The sequence below is a fragment of the Harmonia axyridis genome, chromosome 7 (genome assembly GCF_914767665.1).
Source record: "Harmonia axyridis chromosome 7, icHarAxyr1.1, whole genome shotgun sequence".
NCBI classification, from domain to species: domain Eukaryota; kingdom Metazoa; phylum Arthropoda; class Insecta; order Coleoptera; family Coccinellidae; genus Harmonia; species Harmonia axyridis.
In genome coordinates, this window is record NC_059507.1 from 28704318 (window position 1) to 28716470 (window position 12153).

The 12153-nt window shown below is 36.2% G+C and overlaps 1 protein-coding gene across 7 annotated transcripts in view; it reads left to right on the plus strand.

Moving 5' to 3' along the window:
* Positions 1 to 12153, plus strand: part of LOC123685409 (AT-rich interactive domain-containing protein 2) — a 65715-nt gene that overhangs the window by 17660 nt on the left and 35902 nt on the right. For all 7 annotated transcript variants that reach the window (XM_045625082.1, XM_045625084.1, XM_045625083.1 and 4 more), the window contains one exon: positions 2802 to 2899. In XM_045625082.1, the coding sequence (XP_045481038.1) occupies positions 2802 to 2899 (98 nt within the window). The remainder of the gene's footprint in view (positions 1 to 2801; positions 2900 to 12153) is intronic.

Genomic DNA, 12153 nt, shown 5'->3' on the forward strand with positions numbered 1-12153 from the left:
CGTTTTGTCTGAAAATTTTACAGGTATAAGTAGACACACCAGGTTTTCTATGCATCTTACCTTTGACCTATGTTGACGTCAGTTTGACAGACGTTAAGTAAGCCGCCGATCAAAGCTAGTTGTGATTACAATTGGAACCACGACTGTGATTGAGAACATTTAAATTTTCATCGATCAAAATATTATATTTCCAAACCGACCGATATCGGGAACTCCACCTTCCAAGGCACACATTTCCTCCGTCCGCTAGCAAAATACAGAGATCGCCCTCCTACATCGCCCCGCAACCTTGATCGAAATTAGGTGAACCGTCGTTGTAGAGCGGTTTCCGACGACAGCGTTAAAATTGATCTGTCAACGCCGCATCGGTGCCCACAACGCGGCAACGTTGCGTCGACCCTGGAATGATCGGATGGTCGAAGGATCCCGGTGTAATTGCATATTTGAGCTTGCTTCTGTTTGTTTCGCGTTGTACAATGTGTGCAATAAACGCATCCGTATATCGGTGTTTTCTATTTCTGACCTCTACGGGACGGTGGGGGACATCAGGAAGTCAGCTCTGGCACCTTTGAGGCTATTTGTGATATGGGCTCTCTCCGTTGAACTTTATTAATGGTTCACAAAGGTGCACGTCGTAAGACTTCATCAATAACAATTTTGATTCCAAGTTGTATCAATCTCGAAGTTGGGAAGTGGATGAATTTCTTTTTGACCTATCCGAAGCCACTCTGTGGATTGCCAGATATATTCCTATTATGACATATAATTCAACTGGAATCGAGAAGTCTATGGAATTTACAGCTACAAGTAGCAGAAAAACTTGAATATATTCCTCTTTTCTGTAGGCATAGGTATGTTGATCTTACCTTCGAACTGGAGAGTGTTGCAAAATCTTTATAGATATCAAAAATAAATATGTATGTATAAGTGGTAACCTTGGAATAACTTGAACAATTGAAGGTTAAAAATAATTCGGACAAGGTACAATAATTATGAATGATTATATGAAGTCAGACAATGTTGAAGAATTAAAGAAATGAGAAGTTTTGTCATTGATTTGAAGATTGTCCACTGGGAAAATTCATTATAGACAATTCCAAACAATTGTTTTCGTGCCTGTTGGTGTGTGCCCGTAAATTATAAGACTCAATTTCTACAATTTTTATCGAATTTTGATGGAAATTTCTATGGCTATCCTGTTTGGGTCGTACATGATTCCATACACAATTCAGCTTTTCCAGTTATCAAGAGTTTATTCAACATACAAGCTCTAGCTTAGGTTGTATAGTTTTATTAATGCTAAAATGATGTACTTTGATTGTCACTGTTGAACTGAATAAATTATTATCATTATTATTTTGTGGTAACGAAAGTAAACGTAAACTAAACACACTTTCATTTAAAACATCGAGCAATGCTATGTGGAATATAACATGATTTGAATATCCTCCGCGTGATCTCTTATAGGACTATATCCTTGTGAGGTAATTTTCCATGACTTGCTGGTACATTTCTGGCAATATCTTACCAATAACTTGACATTTGTCAAGTCATAACGAAACCTTATAAATATGGAGATGCAAAATACCCCATAGCGTGCCGTAAGAGAGGCCTAAATGTTGTGCGCGCCGTGGAATGGATAAATTTGGATCTTTTTCAACACTTTCACTTACCACAGCGATATTTTCGGTATGCATTTTGATGATGTGATCCATTTTTTTTTCACTGTCTTACCAATTGTACGATCAGATGGACTATTATCTCGACCATAATCTGCCTTTAATGCAGGAAACGTACTTAGTTTAGAATCATTATTTATATGTTTATGTTTTCACAATTTTCACACGTTCAACAGTACATAAACGATCCATATTATTGAATGGCTATCCTTCTACTGAAATATTATGACGTTTCGGTTGACAGTTATGTTTGACATATGTCATTGAACGAGAAATCCGGCCTAGGACGTGGATAAACCAGTAGTAGACCATGCACAAGTTCTTGGGACCAATATTCCGCTTACTATTAGTTCTAGTCCAATTTTAATGAAATTTGGTATTCTGGTTGGAGAGTTATTTCTGCTCTTTCATTGCTCATGTGCAGATAAAAGGTGTACATACAGCGAAGGGCTTGTTTTATAGGATCGAAGGACTAGAAAGCAGAATGCCACACTCATTGGCGTAGTTTTTTTTTTTGTGAAATAGTTTTTTTTTCCAATCGAATTTGATATAAGCTTAACTACTTAACATAAACTTGTAAGTCAATTCTCCTGAAACCTTTAGTATATTTTCGTTCATTGGATAACGCCTTGTCGGTTTTTTTATGATATTTAATATGAAACTTATCGCTCAGTTATAAATAAAATAAACGCTTGAACTGGCAAGAATAATAAATATATCGCATAAAGATCATTTCCATTTATTCATTAAATCGATGGAATTTGAAGGTCAGCGCGAAGTTTCATAAGTCTAATCCATATTCAAACTGAAAATTAAACCCTTCATTCGTTTTTTTTTTTTAAGTTTCAAAATAGTTCATTGTTTCAACTCTGATAATACCTTTACCTCCACTCTTACTCGGAAAATATTAAAGCTAGTTTTTGCATGATCGGTACAAAAACCAGTTGATATCTGGCATTATTCTCGTGCGAGGCAATGAGTTAAAATTTTCTACTGAAAATAACTCTAATGAGTAATTATTGAATTATTTTTTAATTTTTTAGAAAATAACATCATATTTTCCAAATTATTATTTTTATGTATAGTGTCATATAGTTAAACTATTTCCTTTTTTTTTTTCAGGTCAATTCGAAGAATGCGTGGCCAGATCTACTTCAGCACTTCCACCTGCCTTCGAAGTGTGTCAATGGAAGCATCGCCTTGAAGCAGGTTTATTTGAGGTAAATTTCCTCCGTAATGATTTTCGTGTTTTTAATTGATAGTTTATTCGACATATCCGTTTCTTGCATTTATTATTTTATCGTATCAAATGATACATTATGACGTTCAGAACATGTGATTTTCTCGAAAATTTGGTAATAATAATCTAGATCTTAGAAAAATCAGTATCAGCAATGATAATTCAACTGGAGCAGTGGTGCACCTTGTAAAATTTAGCATTGTTGGCACCCCTGTCGGTTTCTTATTGACTTTGAGTTGTCGTTCCCCGAACAGATAGCTCTATCATTTCATCACAATGAGATTTATATCGGTAATGGGCAGAATTGGACTAAGGGTTTCGTAAATATTGCCGTTCGAAATTTTGTCTTTCTCATTATTTCAAAAGTTCTCATTCGATAGAGATTAAATTTGCATTTGGATATAAAAAAATTTCAAGCCGTAAGCAAGGCTCATGTTAATCGCTTTACCAGAATCAGAGAAAATTAATGAATAATATAGGGAAAACATTATATTATATTTCAGTGATAACATCTATTTGAAATAAGATTTTTCTGATCTGATAAACAATAGGTAACGGTTTTAACTTTGTTTCGTAAATGTTGGTCGTAAATTCAAACCCATAGAAACAATTTTCAACATTTTCGTAACAATAGATCTGAACAGTTTGAATTAAGTTTGTATACGAAAATCAATAAACTAACTAATCAATAAACTAACCGGCAACAATGGCAACATGAAAAAAATCTCATCTCATATAGGTATTGGATGAATGAAGGGATCGCTCAAAATTCCTGATTCCAAGTTTTTCTTTTCTCGATTTTTTTTTATATTTTCATACAACTTATTTCAGTGATTTGTTCAAATCATAGTTCCTATTAGATTATAGTTTTGAGCGTAGTTCAGAGAGGTCCTGTAGATTAGTTCTTATCGGTAGAATATACAGTACAGGGTTCGTCAAAGTAAGACGTATATGTACATACATATATTGTTTTTCAAATGCCAATACCTGTATTATTTTGTTGACTGAAATAAAGGCATTTTATCGCCAATAATTAATAATGGTCTATCATATTTCTCTACCGAATAGAAGCCCAGTTTTCATGAAATTTCTACCTTCGAGGTTTGAAGGAAGCTTTTGAAGTAATTTTCATCATCATCCAAATATTCCAATATCCTGCGATGAGCAGCATTGCTTTCTCTGGAATCAATACAGGGAGGAGGGGGTGATATATAAGGGTTTCTTGAGTAATTTGAAGAAAAAAAAGTCCTGTAAACGTGGGCCCGCTTGAGAACAGGGTGTTTCTTGTACTCACATTTTTTTTTGTAACGATAATACCAGTTTATCGAATCTTTATTAATTTACGCTACATATTGGGCCATTATTGATTTATTCATCATAGCCCACTTACTGGATCATTTATAATGATTTGGATTATCCTGAGGATTATTAGAGAGTTTTGATCCACCAAAAAAAAATCACTATCAGTATTTTCTCTTTAGGAGACTTTACATAGTTCATCTTGTGAATATTTAATGTTTGGCATCCTAATTTCCCTTAGCCTCTTTGAGAACTCTCAAAGCTAGTGCAAGTTAGGAGTTTGTTCCAGGTAAACTTTTTTACTGAATCAGATTATTCTCTTTTTGACCAGGGACTCGAACTTCCTACCCTCACAGTCGAAAGATCAGAAAAACAGATTCTTATTCACTCTGCTGCCACGCACGTAATTTGAAAGTCGCTAGAAGAGGAAATGATTCACTTTAATCACATTCATTCCTGAGACGTTGACACAACGTTGATTACAAATATAATCTTGAACATAACGACCGATCTATATGTACCTAAAACCAACCAATCCCACAGAAATATTATAAATACAAAAACTCCTCGAAAGCAAACATAGCAGTTGGGTAGATGAAATACTCACCTGCATAATCAAACTAGCTCTGCCTGAAATAAACTATATAAGAATTGAAAGAGGATGAAACGCTTATCATTCGAAAACCAAGTGATAGAACGCTTGACTGTCAAATGGTTTAGGATTTTCCAACGCATCCACTAAGCTGTAAAATTTTCGGAATTGCTCTCTCGCCTTCTAATAGAAGATAGCATTTTCTCTGCAGAATTTGACACATGACTTCTACAGCCGCTTCTTCCGTTTCCTTCTTAAATTTACATGAATATGTAGCTCCTTTCTGCACCTCTTCAAATAGAGGTTGGTTTTTTTTTAGAGCTACAGAACTTTAAATTGCAATAAAACAACGATGGATTATTCGATTGACATGAATTTTATTTATCCGCAAGATAATCTTGTGGCATTACATTTTAAATATGATTTCTGGCATATGACCGCCACGGCTGGCTCGGATGTAGGCCAATCTGGACGTCCAATTTTCGATGACTTTTTCCAACATTTGTGGCCGTATATCGACAATAACACGGCGAATGTTGTCTTCCAAATGGTCAAGGGTTTGTGGCTTATCCGCATAGACCAATGATTTTACATAGCCCCACAGAAAGTAGTCTAGCGGTGTTAAATCACAAGATCTTGGAGGCCAATTCACAGGTCCAAAACGTGAAATTAGGCGGTCACCAAACGTGTCTTTCAATAAATCGATTGTGGCACGAGCTGTGCGACATGTTGCGCCGTTTTGTTGGAACCATAGCTCCTGGACATCATGGTTGTTCAATTCAGGAATGAAAAAGTAAGTAATCATGGCTCTATACCGATCACCATTGACTGTAACGTTCTGGCCATCATCATTTTTGAAGAAGTACGGACCAACGATTCCACCAGTTCATAAAGCGCACCAAACAGTCAGTTTTTCTGGATGTAACGGTGTTTCGACATACACTTGAGGATTAGCTTCACTCCAAATGCGGCAGTTTTGTTTGTTGATGTAGTCATTCGACCAGAAGTGCGCTTCATCGCTAAACGAAATAAAATGGACGTAGTGCGCGATACGTATTCCGCACAGAACCATTATTTTCGAAATAAAATTGCACTATTTGCAAGCGTTGTTTAGGCGTGAATTTATTCATGACCAATTGCCAAACCAAACTGATAATAAATCACTTGACAGCTGTTGAATCGGTCGCCATCTTGAACAGTAATGCAAACTTAAAGTTATATACCTCGAAAAAAAACACCCTATATTTCAATTCGAACTCGAATATTCAACTCGGAATACTGAATTTTGAAATGAAATTTGCACTCAAGATCATCTGGTGCTTTCAATATCTACCAACGCCTACCCCGGGTAGCCTCTGAACGGTGCGCGCGGTGAACCTCCGGGGTCAGTCCGGTGATCTATAAACTTTCTCCGCGCGCGCCACGCAGTCTGGCCACCTCTCGAAGGTCGACCGAGACGGTATATTTTTCCCGCCAGGAAGAGAAGGAAGCGGGCCACGCCGCCATCGCGAGGTACTTGGCGCGCTGTGCTCTCTACGGGCCGGCCGGTCGGTAGCACCGGACGTGGACACCCCAAGATCAGCTGATCGGGCGACATACGCTCGCACGCACTCCGCCGGATCTCTCCTCCTCCGGTCGTCGCCGTCGTCGTCGGGTTGCTCTGTGCACTGCAACTGCCGCCGCCGTTGAGACGACGGACTCTCCCGGGGGCGTAGTCGCGAGTGACGGCGGGCGAGAGGTGGCCACGTGGTGCGCCAAACGCGCGTCCGCCAGTACCATAGGTTAGTGCCGCGGATAACCATGACCCGTCGCGAACCCCGCCGGTGATATACCGGACGATGTTCGTCGAGAGGGTCACGTTGTTGTTGCGAGAGTATTTGATGCTGTATAGGTGGTGGTAAAGGCTAGGTCGTTGGCGGTTTCCGAAGGTGCTCCCGTACGTCGGCCGATTTTTGTGTTGGTTTCGGTGGATGTGAAGTGGTAACGGATATGGTGCCGAGTTCCTTGCTTCGGCGTGAAATATTAGTATGTAGTTGCACCGCAAGGATATCTAAACTAATGGCACACCACGTGCATATCTCTAAGATGCTCAGAAATATTGGGGTGCAAACTCGCTCCTGAAAGAGATGAAGATAAAACTGTCGACTATTATTAAAGTGATAACCTTCTTGACTTCAAAGGAGGTTGCCGATACTTTGGTTAATCTACACATCGTTTCCAACTGCGCTCCTATGAAACTTCGCTGTCATTCCCACGGAAATATGGCCATTTCATTTAATTGTGTTATTTATCTTCTCAAAGTGCCGTATCAATTCTCCTTGAAGTTTGAGACTAACATGGCAAAACTTTGTGTTGAGCTTGTCCTGGTCCAGTCTCCAACCAAGAGGCCTGTTTTCTTCTAATTTCTTTACAACCCCTCAACGTTTTCCAAGTCCAAGGCCTGTAGATTACACAGGTTGCCTCGTAACTTAGGTTGAAGAGTGGGGTAACACGTCATCCGGTGTCTGTCAAGGTCTTCAGACTGTCTGTATTGGCCATCATTGACAGACATTTTATCGTAGCTATTTTTTGATTGAAGATATTTACGATAAACTACGAACGATATATGCGATCAAACTAATAAGAAAATCCGTGAAAACCCACGATTTCATTGCAACCAAATGTCATTTATTTGAATGTATAAACCGAGTGACGTCAAGAACGGTTGACGCTGATTGGTTGAAAGTTACGAGACAACCTGTCTAAATCTATAGACCTTGTCCCAAGTCCATGCCTCAACGCCATTTGAGAGAAGAGACCATATATATCATCTGCTATGCTCTCGTTACAAAAACAGTAATCTCTTATTCTCATTTTCAAAAATGCTACACAGGCTACCTCAATTCTCTAAGTTTTTCAGTTATATATAGCAACCAAGATATTTGCAATAGGACACTCCAAATCTGTTGACTGTTTACCTCCAATTGCGTACCAGGGTATGGCGAGCGAGCTAGAAAAAAATGAATGGTACATGTTCGGGCTCGATTGTTGAGAGAATTAATTCCTCCATCAAACTTTTTTCGAATTATAAAAAAAAAATTGAAAATGATGTGAAATAATAAGTTGTCATAATATCTTCATTACTGGTGGTATCAACATTAAACAGAAACATCCCAGAAGCACTTTTTTTCAGTAGAATCCTATGTTGTAATTATATATTTTTTATGTGTTAATGAGTAAATTATTTTTAAGTTTCTGTGTCTAAATTGCCATACGATAAATAAATAAAATAAAATATTTTTTATTGCAATTAGTTTTAAAGTTCTAATACAAACTTATGTTCATTCAAATGTTCACAATAAGAATTTTTATAAAGAATAAAATCGATATTTTTCCCTTTTTGAAAATATATAACAAGATATATAAATATCTTATCAAACTATAAAAATCATCGAAATTTTCAGTTTCCCTCAGCAAATTAACCAAGTGCCTATATTAATCTGTGAACTAATGATTAAAAAATTCTGTGAACACCAAGGTCTCCGGATTCAAGACCGTTAGATTTTTCAACATTTTCAAATTGATAAATTTGACTTTATTATTTCTTGCCTTTCCTTTCCATCAAAAGTAATTTCTTCGGTGATCTAGCAATAATACCTCCTATCTGGTTTCAAGTAGGTACATTTTGAAAAACTTTACGGATTGCAAGTGGGAGAATTTAAATTTGTCATTTTCTTCAGTTTGTTTTTTTTGCACTATGGGGATTTTATAGTGTGACTTAAAATAAATAGTATTTCGAGATTCATCCCTAACTCATTTTCATTCAAAGTAGCAGATTTAAGGTTTTGCCACATCTCTGATGATTTGCTCTTCTGGTTTATCGTCCTCATATTTCGTTGATATAAATACCCTAATTAGCTGTACGGATTGCATTCTCATCCATTATCATATTTCCTGCTGAATGCATTTCAATATAAAAGGTTTTCTTACGTTATATTTATCTGACCTTCAATATATAAGTCTTTCATTTCAATGCGCTTGTCTCTCATACAATTTTCTTCGGCAATTTTTTTTGCCTCATTACTCTATGCATCTTATTTTATTCCCAGTTCTTCGCTGCCTATTGTGCTCCACCAATCCAAGTCTGCCATCCATTGTTGTCTTTTGAGCTTTCGATTCTCATTAGTATGATTTTCTATAATCTTCGAAACGATCCTCGACGAATTCCAGATTTCTATATTGTCGACCTTATTATTCATGTTGCTAAGTTGAGCATTCAGATCCATTATCATTCTGCTTCCCTCTAAGAAATATGGCCTTGATACCTTGGAGATCTTTTGTACTTTTCTGAGTTTTATCTTAATGAGCGCGTTCAGCAGAAAAATCGGTAACGTAAGTAGCTCCGGATGTATGGTATAATTCTATTATGTACAGTGCATCCCATTTTGGGTGAGACAGCCAGGTTTCTCGCTTGTTATTTGAGATAGAGCCTTGCGGTTTTCACGTTCCTGTCCTACTTTTTCGTGAAACTCAAGTTGGTCTAATCAGATTTTGCCTAACTGCTTCCGTTCAAGAAATACAGGGCGATTTTGGAAATTGATACTTTTCGGACCCCTCCTTTATCTCCGAAGTTAGTAGAAATAATGCTAAGGTAAAAACTACGTCTGAATCAAAATTCTGCGTAGAATCCAGTGGCGTACTCATCAATAACATGAAAAACAAAACGTAGGTGCCTACCTAATAGCAACAAATAAATAATACAAAAATTCATAAACATTGCATAATATCTTACAGATTAAACTGTTCAAATTACTGTCCATTTTCCGTAATACATATAATATTCTACAGTAAAAGACACAACAGTCCCGAAGAACTTCTTGCATCAACAGAGGCAGTCTTCCAGGATTTACAAAACCGCCCTTTTATAATATTAAATGCACTCAGGCGTATTGAAAAATTTTGTCAATTATGTTTTATGGAAAATGGACAGCAATTTGAACAGTTTAATCTGTAAGATATTATGCAATGTTTATGAATTTTTGTATTATTTATTTGTTGCTAATAGGTAGGCACCTACGTTTTGTTTTTCATGTTATTGATGAGTGTACTATCTTTGTTTGCTTACTATACTATAAATAAAAATCACAAATGACAATTATCCAATTGATTCTCTTTTATATGGGAAATCCATTGCCCATTAACAAAAAATCATCATTACTTGATGTTTGAGTGTTTTTTAACATTTCTGAACATCCCACCTTCATAGTATCATACATCATTTTGAAGGGAAAAAAATAACGAATTCAACGAAGTAATGATATACAGGGTGTTTCCTAAACATGCAGCAAAAATTCAGGGGGTTGTTCCTTGGACTATTTTAAGCATGTTTTGTCCTTGGATGATTTTTGAAAAACCTCTTTGTTTCGAAGATACAGGGCGAACAACATTTTTCATATTTTTAAAATTAATAATAGTTTAAATAAAAATGCGTAGCGCACTGTGTTTACTAAGTAGGTACAATTTATTTTTAAATTTGTTTAACAACATTCCAATTACTAAAAACGGCCAGTTTTTTGACTAAAAATTGATAAGTGCAGATGGTAAAGGAATACAGATTAAACACGGTTTTCATTTGAATTCGTTTTGTGATGTATTAGCAATTAACATTTTATCTTTGACTATTATGAATCGCTATACAAACACCGAGATGACTGACATGCATTTCATTTATGGTTTTTGTAGGTTGAGTTGAATTTTCATGTAATTTTTCATAATAAAATGTTATTATCTGAAATTTTGTTTCCCCTATATCTTCGAAACAAATAGGTTTTTCAAAAATCATCAAAGGACAAAATATTCTTAGAATAGTCCAAGGAACAACCCCCTGAATTTTTGCCGCATGTTTAGGAAACACCCTGTATAGGGTGTTCCATTAAAAAATATAGGTATAGGTTTGTGTTGAATCTTCAAAACCATAACCCGAAAAAAAAATTAAGTACGCCACTGGATTCTATGCAGAATTCTGATTCAGACGTAGTTTTTACCTTAGCATTATTTCTAATAACTTCGGAGATAAAGGAGGTGTCCGAAAAGTATCAATTTCCAAAATCGCCCTGTATCTCTTGAACGGAAACAGTTATGCAAAATCTGATTGGACCAACTTGAGTTTCACGAAAAAGTAGGACAGGAACGTGAAAACCGCAAGGCTCTATCTTAAATAACAAGCGAGAAACCTGGCTGTCTCACCCAAAAAGGGATGCACTGTACTTTGTAAGAAAGTTGACCCCTGAAAGTCAAAACCGATTTTGCTGATTTTTTGTGCGTGTTCTGGTGAATCCTGACTTAAATTCATGATAGCGTCTCTCGGTCTAGTTTACTTATAAAAATGCATTCTTCTGAAAATTCTAGACAATTTTCTTGTCCAACCAACTCGAATGAAACAAGAAAGATGCTTCTTTTCAAGAACGTTCTCTTAGGTGAAGTATACTTCATATAAGACAACGTTCACCATCCATATAAACATCAGACATGAACATTTGAACTTGGATCGGTAATAACTAGTTTTCTTGACTGGTTCTCATCCAATAGTGTTCACATATTGTTGCAAGTAGAATCAAATTACGGGAATGTACCGCTACTAGCTTCTATGAGCAATGATTCTTTATACCCAGATGCAATTTTGTTCCTTTTGCAAGTAAGTTTAATTCACGATTGTTAATTACCTAATATAACGTTATATTTCATGTCAACCGATTAGCAGTGTATTATTAAAAGGCATTATATTATAAAGTCTATGTTCGGAAAAAGATTTGCGAAATTTGTGAATATAATCCTAATAGTATTCACTCAATTTCATTTATCAAGGTATATCTCATATGTTCGCATATATTATTTATCCTGGTAATCAACCAACCACGTCATATTTCATTGGGGACAGTTATTTTGCCGCTTTAGAACTTAATGTATACCGCACTCAATTCTACGTAATCATACCGCTATTGGTGTTAAGGGAAATCATTAGCTAAACTCGGAAGTCTCAAGTTTAATCAGAGCAAATTCATATGACTAAATCTCTTAATATCTGCATGCATTAATTTATTTTAAGTGCGCTTTTTAAGCCAATTTGGAGGTCTTTATTTCAAGTTGTATTGCAATTAATTACTCTAGAATGTTCTGCAGTTTTGCCTTAACGTCAACTTGAACCGGTAGCTTACCTAACATTGCTCCTGCAAAATCTCATATAACTTTTTGTAAAGTAACAAAATGTTTGATGAAATCACTTTGAGAAAACCGTTATCGTTGACGATGTTTCTTTCTAGGTTTTTCCGTATTATTTCAGGGTAAGTTCGGATCTTGAAGCTGCG